Source organism: Cynocephalus volans, chromosome 8 (genome assembly GCF_027409185.1).
Source record: "Cynocephalus volans isolate mCynVol1 chromosome 8, mCynVol1.pri, whole genome shotgun sequence".
NCBI lineage: Eukaryota > Metazoa > Chordata > Mammalia > Dermoptera > Cynocephalidae > Cynocephalus > Cynocephalus volans.
This window is the reverse complement of record NC_084467.1, coordinates 48,275,645-48,288,777: the sequence shown is the minus strand read 5'-3', so window position 1 is coordinate 48,288,777 and position 13,133 is coordinate 48,275,645. Positions and strand designations below refer to the sequence as shown.

The following is a 13,133-nucleotide window of genomic DNA, read 5'->3' as shown; positions in this document are numbered from 1 at the left end:
AAGCTGGCAGCTCTAACTCTAAGCACTTCGAAGCACTCCTGGCTTCTTAAAGACCCCCCTAAGTTTTGGACCAATGGTTGACTAAGGTGGACTTGATAAAGGCCTTTTGTCTGCAGCCTGCTTTCAGTTAGGTCATTGAAGTGTTCAATGCCTTGGTTAGTGGAGGTAGATAAAGGAGCATGCTAAGATTTATCTTTTTTCAATGACAATGTTCAAACACACAGGAAATTTCAAACAATAATTCTAAAACTTAACCTTTTGCCATATTTTCTTTTTCTGACTGTCTTTCTCTCTACATAGGTTAAGAGATCAATAGATAAATAGGTAGGTAATAAATAGCAACATTAGGTATGCTCATAGCTACTGGAGTTTCTTTGCTTCTAGGCCCTTTCAGTGAACAGTGATAGGAATATATTTTTTAAATCACAAATTTGTATAGCTATTTCCAATTCAAATTTAACATTGCAGGGTTACTTCTTAACTTCTTTTATATTTGTCTCATTTTTTTTTCACTGAAAATCTTGCCTTCTAATAACAATGCATGTATGTATTTGCTTTATTCTACTATAAACCCAAAGTAATTTCAAAATTAAAATTCCAATATTAATATTACTAACAATAAACCATCTATACACTTGGGTGTCAAAGAGACTTACTCAAAGCCCAGGTCAGCCATATGCTCCTCGGGCAGGTCATCTCTGTCTCTTTTTCCTCCTGTCTAGGATAGGGATAATGATGATTACTGTATTGCTCAGAAATCTCTTGGTTGCAAGTGACAGAAAACTCACCTTAAAAAGCCTCAAGAAATGAAAGGAACTTACTGATTATATAACTAAAAACTGCAGGGTTAAATTTTGAGGAATGACAGGATTCAGGCTTTTAGATGACATCGTAAAGTTCAAGACTCTAGCTCTGAGCTCCTTTCTTTTCATGGTGACTTGATTTTCCAGTGGCTCTCTTCATCACTACACTTTGGCCACTCCGAGGCTCTTATCCTGAAAGCTCCAAGAAAGCCCTCACCTAAAGAAACTATGCTTGGTGCTTGAACACTATATAATGTGCTCATTAGCTGAGAATCTTAAACTCAGTTGCCTGAGAAAACATCCAAGGTATGTACCATCTACCAGATACGCTGCTAAACATGTTAAGTGATCTTCCACATATCCCTACAAGGAAGGGATCATTCCCATTTTGCAGATAAAGAAACTGAGGCTAAGTGAGATGAGATGACTCATCCATGGCCACAAAGCCATGGAAGGATTCAAATCCTTTCACCACACTACATGCATTCTACAAATGGGGTCAGGGCAACACAATATACAAACTATTCCGAGGGTTTAGCAAAAAAAGGATCCCCTCCCTCCCTCATATACTCACATATTGCTGGCTTTAGAGAGCCAGCACTGCATCCTTCTCATTTAGTATCTCCAGGGCCTAGTGTACTCCAGTTCCTGTGGGCTTTAGAGAATGAATATGAGTTGAATGAGAGAGGACAGGTAGGCCAAACTCCTATCAACTCTGATTATGCTATAGCCACACCCTTGGGACATGTAATTTTTTTTTTTCTTTTTGGGGGTGTCACAAAACAAATCTTAATACATTTAAAAAGACTAAGATCATAGAAAATGTGTTCTCTGACCACAATACCAGAATGGAATTTAGAAAATTCACAAATGTATGGTTATTAAACAACACTCTCCTAGATAAACAATGGGTAAAAAGAAAAACCACAGGGAAATTAGAGAGTACTTTGAGATAGAGATCAAAGCACAACATATCAAAATTTATAGTATGCAGGGCTCATGCATACTAATCTTAGAAGAAGATTTATACTTGTAAACACATATTAAAAATCAGATAAATCTTAAATCAGTAATGTACACTTCTACCTTAAGAAAATAGAAAAATTAGAGCAAACTAAACCAAAAGCAAATATAAGTAGGAAATAAAGATTCCAACAGAAATATATGAAATGAGGAATTAAAAAACAATAGAGGAAATCAGCAAAACCAAAAGCTGATTCCTTTAAAAAGATAACAAAATTTGCAAACCTTTATCTAGACTAACCAACTAAAAAAGAGAGAAAACTGAAATTACTAAAATCAGAAATAAAGCAGGGGCATTATTACATTGTCATTATTTTTTTTGTGGTGATAAGATTTAGTTTCTTTCTCTTTCTCATTTGGATTTTTGTTCTACCAGTGGGTTTTGTTCTTTCTTGTGTATTAATGGTAGTGATTATCATTTTTTCAGATTCCAGATGCAGGACTTCCTTGGGGATTTCTCTTTGGGCTGGTGGTGTAGTGGTGAACTCACACAGTTTTTGTTTGCCTGGAAAATACACTATTTTCTCCTCATTTTTGAGGGACAGGCTTGTTGGGTATAGGTTGTTAGTTTTTTTCTTTTAGTATTTTGAATATATCTTCCCATTTTATTCTGGCCTCTAACGTTTCTGTTGAGAAGTCTGTTAGTCTGATAGGGGCTCCCTTATAGGTGACTTGATGCTTTTTTCTTGCTTCTCTTAAGATTCTCTCTTTGTCTTTGAGCTTTGCCAGCTTGACTGTAATGTGTCTCCAAGAGGATATTTTTGTTTTCAATCTGTTTGGGGATCTTCGAGCCTCCTAGATCTCAAGGTCCTTGTCTCTCCCTATATCTGGGAAGTTTTCTGTTATTGTTTCATCGAATAGGTTTTTCATCCCTTTTCCTTTCTCCTCCCCTTCTAGAACACCCATGATTTGAATATTTGTATGCTTAAAGTTGTCTGCTAGCTCTCTTATATTTTCTTCATTTTTTAATTCTTTTTTTTGGTCTACCTAGGTTATTTCAAAAATACTGTCTTCAATACCAGAAATTCTTTCTCCTGCTTGTTCTAGCCGCTGCTTAAGCTATCAGTTGTGTTTTTTATTTCATTGAGTGAATCTTTTGGTTCCATCAGTTCTTCTACATTCTTTTTTAAGGTATTAATCTCTTTGTAATTTTCTTCTTTCCATCCTGGATTTTTTTTCTCATTTCATTATGTTGTCTAACCAAGTCTTCTCCCATCTCAGTGAGTTTCCTTAAAATTGTTACTCAGAATTCCTTTTCAGTCATTTCAAGGGTTTCCTGCTCTATAGGGTCTGGTATTTGAGAATTACTATATTTTTTTGGTAGTATCATATTTTCTTGGGTTTTCATGTTTCTAGTGTCACTACACTAATGTCTGGTCATCTTGTAGAGCATTCAGTTGTGGCCTCTATTATTCTGGAGTGGGCTTTGAGCAGAGAGACGTTGTCTTCTTTTTTCAGTCTCCACTGGTTACTCTCCTTGTGTCAAGGCAGTCGAGTGTCTGGTGGGCCACCTGCACAGTAGCTGTGGCTACTGCAGTGGCATCCACCGCTTTTGCGGCAGCCATAACTATGGCGGTGGCTATTGTGGGCCACCTGCGCAGAAGCTGTGTTTTGGTGTGCACTTTGCCTGCTTCTGAGAGGGGGATGCTGCCCTTGTCTCCTGACTTAGGGCCCTGGGCATGTTCTCTTGCGTGCCTTCAGGCAGAGGGGGCTGCCCGTAGTTCCTGCCTTAGGACTCCAGGTGTGCTCTCTTTCCTGCTTCTGGGTGGATGGGGCTCCCTTCAGCTCCTCGGGACATGGAGTTTTGATTGAACCTTTAGTGTTAGGAAACTAGCACTGAAACCAGTTTCCCTGTTTAAGGTGATTTTTACCTCTTCTGAGCAGAAATCTACCTCATTGTCACTTTGGTGATTGCTAATTGATTAAGCACACCTGGCTCCACTTTGCCTGTTAGACAAAGTTATGCCCAAATCACAGGTCTACGATGCTCTCAGCTAGTTAACTAGTTTGTCTCCCTATTTTCAGTCAAGTACTTCATGCACATCTTTCCAGATCTATGTGTTTATAACATATGTTTAGAGAGCTGCTGAGAGGAAGCTGTCTTTTGTAGCTGTTGTCCTGTTATAAAATTTTTAAAGAGTTAAAGAAATGTTGAGTGCAAAAAAGGACGTGAGTATTTACTGAATCCCACCTCCTCATTTTAATTGCTGAGGAAATGAAGACATAGAGCCAGTGGTGTTAGAGAGGACTTGGGGGACAGACTTGGACCCAGGATCCTGCTAACAGATTCATTGATTCAAATTATTCATTTAAAAATATGCATTGACAAATTCGTAGAGATGGGAAGTAGAATGGCGGTTACCAGGGGTTGGGGGAAGGGGGAATAAGGAGTTGTAATGGTACAGAGGATCGGTTTGTGAAGATAAAAAATTTTTGAAGCTGGATGATGGTGATGGTTGCAGAACAATGTGAATGTGCTTAATGCCACACAATTGTATGGTTAAAATGGTAAGTTGTATTTTGTATATATTTTACCACAATAGTGTGTGTGTGTGTGTGTGTGTGTGTGTGTGTGTGTGTGTGTGTGTGTGTGTGTGTACCGAATCCTTACTATGTATCAGGCACTGTGCTTGATGCTCAGAACAAGGAGATGAGAAAAAGAAAATGTCATTGCTGCCTTCCTGCAGCTACCTCTGGTGGTGGAGATAGACACTAATCAACTCATCCCGTGCACATAATGACAAACTTAGGAACTGCCCCTCGGAAAAGTCCAGGAAGCCCAGAAGACTTGTGGCACAGGAACCTGATCTCTGCTGGAAGGTCAGGGAAGCTTTCAAGGAGAACAGACATCTGTGCTGAGGTTTGAATAGGGAGAAGGAGTTGAGCTTTCTAGGCAGAAGGAACAGCATGCGCAGAACCCTGAGGTGGGAGCTTGTCACACTTGAAGGAAACAGCCAAGGTGGGAAGCAAGCAGGATGGCAGTGAGAGAGCCTCGGGAAGTGGCCAGATCACACAGCAGGGCTTTGCAGGCCCTGGCACGGATTTTGGTCTGTATCCTAAGAGCAATGGGGAGCCTTTGATGTGTTTTAAGTACTAGAAAGCCTTGATCGAACTTGCCAGATTCTTTTCTCAATCCCCTCACACTGTGGCTTGACCATCAAAGCAGAGGCCAGCATAGTTGGATAAGCAGGGACTGAGGCTATTGCACCAACCCAAGCCGGAAATCATGGCTGTGTACTGGCTTCTGATGGGGAGATAGAGAGGAATAGACAAAATGAAAGATATTTGGGAAGTGAAATTGACAAGACTTGGCTACGGCGATGAGAATGAGGGAGGTTGAATGGACTCAAGGATATCTTGTCTCAATGGACACACGTTGGTGCAGGCAATAAATTCAAATATGTGAAAGAGAAAGGCATCCTGTGTTTTTCTATATTATGTAAAATATTGTAGCAAAAATTAGTATAAATAAGCAAAAAGTTAGATTTTAAAAATCATGAGTAATTCCACCACTCAGGAGAGAACCTTGTTAAGATTTTGTTGGATACACTTCCAAACTTCTTTCATATATATATATATGGATATATGGATATGCATATTTTTATTGTTTTCAAAAACAAGATTATGTTGAACATACTATTTTCTAATGTGCTTTTTTTTTCACTCAACAGGATATTGTGAATATATTTCCATAAGAAAAATATACACACTTCAACAAGATGATTTTCTCAGTACTGTATACTATTTCATCTTATAGCAAAATGGATTTTCTTCAGTCAGCTCATGCTCAACATTTTGGACATTTCTAACTTTTCACTATTCTAACGGTACTGCAGGGAATATCTTGTATTTGAGTCTTTACCCACATGTTACATTCTGGATAATTAACTCCTTGTGAAAGGAACCATAGGGTCGGTTTATATATGTCTTTAAGACTTTAAAACACAGCCAACCACTCCTCCAGAAAAGTTGCACCAAATCACAAAAGCAAAAATACCCATAAATGCTGACACTTGCCTCCCAACCCCCACCATGTGCCTTGTGCTATTCCAAGCACTTTACATACACTAACTCACTAATCCTCATGACAGCACCATGGGAGAGATGCTATTATCATCTCTGTGCTACATGTAGCAAACCAGTAGCCCAGGAAAATAACTGTTTCCCCACACTTTGGTCAACATTGGGTATTATCTTTATTTTTCACTCCGGTGGGGAAAAATGGTGTCTCATTTCTATCTGGTATATTTTATATGAATCAATTTTATATTTCCAACAACATTTTGGGTTTCATATAATTCTTTGCATAATACAGAAAAAGAGAAGTCATCTCAAAAAGTTAATGTGATGTTCCAAAGCTATATATCTGAAAAATGATAGAGCTTTGACTTGAATTGCATTTTCTCTGGCTCCAGAGTCTGTATTTTTCCTCCCCTTTCCCACTGCCTCTTCAGCTAGAGACTAGTTTATTTGGAAATTTGGACATGTCCCTGAGTAAAGCCTTCTAGATGATTTCAGAATGCCAACCCAGGGAACAAGTCACCCTGGCCTGCTCCATTTAGCATTTGATGATGGGGTGCCTGGGGGCTGGTCCAGAGGTTGTCTCCCAGCCTGGCTGGCACTGCAATGCAGCAAACGCATCCAAAAATATGTTAGAGAAGAGAAAGGCCTTTACAATGAGCCTGGGCCTCCCTTTGTCTTATGAGGTTTTAACTACTGTAATTGCTTGTGGTGTGAAGTAGTGTATTTTTCATGTGTCTATTTTTATTCTGTGTCTATCTACTTATCTGCTTTTTTGTTTTGTTTTGTTTTGTTAACTTGCTTGAATCCTGGTGGCATTTTTCCTGTGAATAGCATTGCCTCAGGAAAGCGCACACTCTTCATACACACATACACACACAGTAATAATGTGAAGGCTAAATAGGGTAGAATTTATTCTTTGAAAAAAACTAATGGTAAAGTCTGCAGCAGATGACTTTCTAATCCATACTGTATTTAATTGGCTGTATTGAACCATACTACAAATTAAGTCTTCTCTGTAATTTATTCTGTCAGACGGTAACCCTCCAAACAATTTGATACTTCATTTAAACATTGGGAAATGGCTCATGGAAATACAAAGAAAAAAAGATTTAATGATGATCAGATAAGAAATTCCTCTCTTCACAGAATGAATCCTACGTGAAATGTCGTGAATTTACCTGATTCATTTATTCATTGAACATTTATTGAGCCCCCATCTTGTGTGGCTCACATCTTAAAATGGCTTTGTCCTCCCTCCCTCCCTCTCTGCATTCTTCCTTTCCTTTCTTCCTTCTTCCCTTGCTCCCATTTGTCCTTCCTTCCTTCCTTCCTTCTTCTGCAATCATTCTGTAGCACTTACTGTTCAAAAGAAACAGTATTAGGAGCTTGGTGTGATTGAGAAGAACTAGACATGGATCTTTCTCTGAACGGTCTAACATTCCCAAAGTGGAGAGGAGACACATGCACGGACACTTTCCACAGTGCCCTGTTCTCAGGACCTAGAAACATTTGCTCACTTGGCTCTTTCTGCCTAGAACGCCTTTTCCCCCTCATTTTCTGAGGACTTCTTATTCAGCCTTTGGGACTCAGTTCAAGGTCACATCCTTTGCCACATCTTCCCTGATGTCCTTCTCTCATTCCTGCTCTAAGCCCATGTGACACACTGTACACACCTTTAAAAAAAAAAAGCTTGTCATATTACATTGTGATTGTTAGTTTCTTTGCCTGCCTGTTTTATGAGATTGTAATCCCCTTGAAGAAGGGAATATGTTTTTATCATCTGCACAGCTGTAGCGCACATAGCAAGAGATCTGGAATGTTATAGGCACTCAATAAGTACAAGTGGTGTGAATAACTGGATGAATGTGAAACAAAATTAAGTGTAAAGCATCCTATAGAGAAAGACAAATATACTGCAGTGGGATCTAGAGATGGGAATTATTCATAAGGGAAATGGGGGAGGCAGGGAAGGTTCTTTGGATGAGCAAGGTGTTGGTGCTATGCCTTGAAGGGCAGGTGTGATATCGTCACATGAGTTGATGAAGCACAGGTCAGGGGAGGAAGAGGGGGATCCCATGGGTGAGAAACTCACATGTGGAATGGCACAGAGGTGGGAATGTACAAAAGCCAAGGGAGGGGGGGATGAGTTCCTCTGATCATTTGCCACACACGTTACCCAAAGTTTACTTATGGGAGAAAGGTCAGATTAGATTGAGGACACCGATGCCTGTATTGTCCTTGGAATTCTTTAGTGGCAACGTTTATCATCAATGCAAAGAAGAGGGCTCAGAATGGGAGGAATGAATGAAGCCATGGCAGAGAGATAGGGTGTTCCTAAAGGCTCTATTTGTAAGACCAAATACCTGCTTCGATTCTGGCAGTACTTTAATATGTAGACTAAGTTTCTCCAAGACAATAGCTGTTTTCAAAAGGAAATGTGGAAGAGAGGCAAGCAGAATTTGCCTTTCCTCCTCCCTCTCCTTCCACCCCTGCCCTATACTGTCTGGTTACTCTCTTCGTCCCACCAGAATAACCGTGATGCCCCATGAACTTGCCCAGAAATACTCCTGGGATGAAGCAGTCCCTGTCCCCCACAACCAAGGCCTCACCTCACCTTTTTAGCCTTGGCTATTCAACAGACACCACAGATGACCTGCCTCCTGAGAGTCAACTTCCAGGTCATGCCGTCCTGAGATCCCCGTGGCTGGCCTTGACCCCACACCTTCTGATGTATGACCCTCAGAGACCCACAAGAATGCAGAACAACCTCAGTTCTACCTCCTTACCCAGTTTCTTCTCTTGCCTTCCTCATCTCAGTTTGTCACAGGTTCATCTTTTTGTTGTTGGACTAGAGATTTGGGAATCTAAGGAAAGGAGACCTTGATTCTACATCATCACGTTTCCTTTTTTTAGTGTTTTGTCATCCTGAGTAGGAAAAGTAAGCCTTGAGTTTAGTATTGGTCCTGCCAGTACAATCTATGGCTCTCGGTCCCTTCATGAACAAACTCAGAGTTGAACTACGAGTATTTGACATTTAATGTTCCTTCTTGCTCCAACTGCCTTGGATTGTGCTGATAAAATCTACTTGAAGTCATGGGGCAATTTTGAGGCTCAGTGAACAAGAATTTGCACAATGCTTGAGTTGCTAAAATGAATGTGATAATACAACTGTGGGATTAGCAGAATTCTGATGTATTTGTATTTTCAAGAATCTATATTATGTCTGCATGGTTAAGGTTGGAGACAGAGACGTATCCCCTCACTGACAGTTAGTTTCTAAATGAATGAGACACTTTCAGAGCAGCAATCCTTTTTAACATGTCATAAAATTAACTATGGGAAAAGATAATGTTACAAATATCTTTAAGTAGTTCATGCACACACACACAGCTACACTTTGTGAGGCAATAGTAGATATCATCGGGCGTTAAATATGTTTTGATTTTAAAACACTTAATGAGGATTCTCATATAAATTAAAACATCTCCATCTGCTGTCTTGCATGGAAGGTGATATTTTACATCTCCAAATCTAATTCCACCAGGAAGACTTCTAATCGCAGTTTAATTTTAGAGCAATATTCCACTTGGCAATCAATAAGGCACTGTCGTCAAACTTTGATTTAATAGGAGACGTGGATAACATTCTCCACTTTATGCAGAGAGAGAAATACTTTCAGGAAAGAGAGAGAAGGAGAAGAACATCTTTGTCTCAAACTTTTCCCTGCTGTATACCATTCTCGTGCACAAAAGCCTATAAATCAATACCCCCATGTTGCATGAATATAAATCTCATCAATTGTACGTCATTAACATGAAAAAGCCACTCCTCTTTGAGCAATTTTCCTCTGCTGGCTAAATATGTCCTCCTCATATAACAAAATAAGTGGATCCTGATTACTTTACTAGCAATCACTTCCTTCTTCACCAATTTTTTGTCAAAATCCATTAAAATTATACTGTCTTATTGCCACTTGAAGGACTAGGGTGTCTAGACAGTGACACCAGCCTCCAAGCATGATGTCTAGTGGTCAGTGGGAAACCTGGACAGGGTATGTAGCGAAAGGAACAGTTCTAGGAGTCACAGAGGCAAGTAGGTGATCAGACCCTGGAAGGTGAAAGTGAGGCAGAAAACTCTACTTCAGCAAACGATTCATAAGATCAGAAGCCTGGAAAGATTGCACCAAGCTGAGGAATGGATGTTTTGGAAAATGAGTGATCTAGAGCTTAGGCGATGACCATCTTGAGCCTAAGTGAGCCTCTGGCCCATTGTTCCGGGAGGCTGGCTTTGTGGAGGGAAGGCTTAATGGCTTAAAAAAATATTGGGAGATGGAACAGGAGCTTAGAGAACCCACTACTCTGGTGGGTCCCAGTGTTTTCATAACTGACTGCCCTTGTGTTACATTTCTTCTTCCCTCCATAGACTCAGAAATGGGGCAGATTTTGTCCACCAAAAAACTGCATTTATAATAATTTGTTTTTCTATTTAGACTGTTTAAACCATAATCACCAATAAGAGAGTATGCTCAAATATGAGCTAAGGAATATAACAATAACCTAATATAATTCCAAATAAACTTGGCATTTTCATCTGCATGCACAAAAAAATGTGTAGACATTAGGAATAATTATAGATTTCTGTTTAGCTTTATGAAATTTTGAAAATTGCTTGGGGCCTCTTTTTATTTCCCTTAATGACCCCTGTACACACAGGGCTTTGGGTGAGGAGCCATTGATCTGCTGCATACCTCTCTTACTAGAGAAATAAAATGAGGTACAAAAGGTACAGTGGGTGCCTGTGTTCACACAGTGGCTAGAATTCAAGCCTTCTGATACCCAGTATAATGAAGAGGCCCTTTACAAGGACTTTAAACATACCATAGGCCTCCAGATGCATATGTATAAGCCTTTACAGAGTACTGTTTACTGTAGATTGCTTTAAGAAGGTTTAATATAGAAAAATAACCATAAAAATCACCATCACCTAATAGGATGGTGAACAGTATTTGTTGAAGCTCAGATGATAAAGGCAAGAAGGTCAATTTCAAAAGATTTGCAAATTACTGATCATCAATCCCAGTTTACTTAAGTTTAACAACTGTAGGCCAAGCGTAGGGCAAGGTGCTAGGACAGCAGAGGTAAGGAAGAGAGAGCCTGGTGGGGAGGACAGACAAGAAATCAAGCCACTGTATCAGAAAAGGGAGACCTCTGAAAGTGGAGAAGCCCAGGGAGCCATGTGTGAGGGTGTCAGCAGGAGTTTTAGTATTGCTAGGAACTGAAGTTCTATAGAAACACAAAAGAGGGAGGGATTATTTCTGCAGGGAGAAAGAGAAGTAGGATTTGGGCAAGTGGATAAAAGAGTGGACATGGCAGACAGAGGAACCAACCCATAAAAGCCTCAGAAGACATGTGCAACCCCACCTGTACCCCGAATGGTGAGTTTGGACAAAATAAAGAAAGGCATTCGTTCCTCAACATGCTCTGTCACCATCTGCCAGAAAAGTAATGTAACAGGCAAATGTATGGTACCATGGTTGTTAATGACACCCCCTGGAGTTGTGCAGGGCACATTCTCCACCGCTGCATGCTGAAGCTCTGGGTTTGCAAGTGTACTAAATATTCAGCCAAGAGTTGGACTGTGCTCTGTCATGAAGAAAGATCCAGCAGAAGCCTACCCACTAAGTCAGACTGACTGGCTCTAGCAAGCCGAATGCAGCCACCATCACAGACGCTCATTCAGCACGTGAACAGTCCTGTTTATCTCTCTGGTCACAGCATTAAGACCACAGGGGGAAGCCTCCATTTCTCAAGGGCAGGCACAGCTCTTTTTTTCTCCATCTGGACCAAACAGCTTTTCCAAAGCCCTTCAGGCCTGTTCGCACGTAGCTAAAACACATCTCTTATTGATCAACAGCTTGAAGGGAAAGTCTCCTGAAATATGTTCTTCCTTTTGTCTCTGATAGGCCCTTCAGCATCATCATGCTGTTCACGAAATTTCCTACATTGCCAAGGACATCACAGATCACCGGGCCTTTGGATACGTTTGTGGGAAGGAAGGGAATCACAGATTTGTGGCCATAAAAACAGCCCAGGCGGTGAGTATCCCTATGCAAGGAGCACATCTTTCCTTGCAACGCTGTGGGACAGTACAGTCACCCTGTTGGTCTTCGAAGACCCTCTGTGATGTATGACCTTGCAATGCATCACCACCAGAAGCTGCTGCTCAGGTCCCCATCTAGAAAAAACTAAACAGCATTGGAGCAAGGAAACATGCTCATACCCACCCTTTTCTTTTTTCTAATGGGTATTTCCTAATGACTAATTATTTTCCTTTCTGATTAAGCTGGATGGAGGAACACTGTACAAGTAAGTTTCTTTCTGGTCATAGCCTCATTTAAAAAATAAATAAATAACTGATTTGCATAAGGCCTGCCCGAATTTTATTGTATTTGAAATCACTAATAAATAAAAGCAATGCCTTTTATGCTTATGATTATTATGAATTTGCAAATATAATTACTTGGAGAAATGAACTTTAGCCTAGATGCAATTTGCTCAACCAATATAAACAAGGTAGAATTCATTAAGAATGGGATGCTTTCAGTTTAATAGAAAATGGAAGGGCTGTGGGCTGTAGCCACAAAACCAAACATTGGTCACTGTGGCTCAGTACCATTCCCTTCCTAATGCGCTTTACTATCTTTCACTCCAGGCTGAACCTGTTATCCTGGACTTGAGAGATCTCTTTCAACTCATTTATGAATTGAAGCAAAGAGAAGAATTAGAAAAAAAGGCACAAAAGGATAAGCAGTGTGAACAAGCTGTGTACCAGGTATACTTGTGAATTTATCCTGGTGCTGGAGATGATTGGGGCTTAAAATGAACAGATGTGAAAACTGACAGTCAAGCCTTCTCCTCCTGCCACCAAGTAGAAATAAACAAAGATGAAAGGTTGCTGTGTAAATGACAGGCACCCAAAGCAAGCCATTAGAAATGATCCCTTATTCTCTGAAATTCTTGACATGTTAGAGAAAGTGAAACTGTAATCCAGAGGAAGATTTCAGGGGAGGAAGATTAAAGACAGGCAATTGCTTTCACTGCTGGGAACACTGGGGGCGGGGTGGGGGGGGGGGCCCTACAGAGTTGTGACTTTTTCCATGTGTTTTCTACCTTAATGACCCACCAGCCTATCCTGCCCAGAGCTGGTTTCTGTGCTGTCCTGTAATTTCTGAATACAGTCTCACATCTCTTTCTTTATATCCTCTGCTTTACACCCTCCCTTTTC

The 13,133-nt window shown here is 40.3% G+C and overlaps 1 protein-coding gene across 2 annotated transcripts in view; it reads left to right on the top strand.

Annotated features, from left to right (window-relative positions):
- DAB1 (DAB adaptor protein 1) overlaps window positions 1-13,133 on the top strand; it is a 253,974-nt gene that overhangs the window by 184,722 nt on the left and 56,119 nt on the right. For both annotated transcript variants that reach the window (XM_063106628.1, XM_063106627.1), the window contains exons 4-5: window positions 11,812-11,943; window positions 12,561-12,680. In XM_063106628.1, coding sequence (XP_062962698.1) covers window positions 11,812-11,943; window positions 12,561-12,680 — 252 coding nt within the window. The remainder of the gene's footprint in view (window positions 1-11,811; window positions 11,944-12,560; window positions 12,681-13,133) is intronic.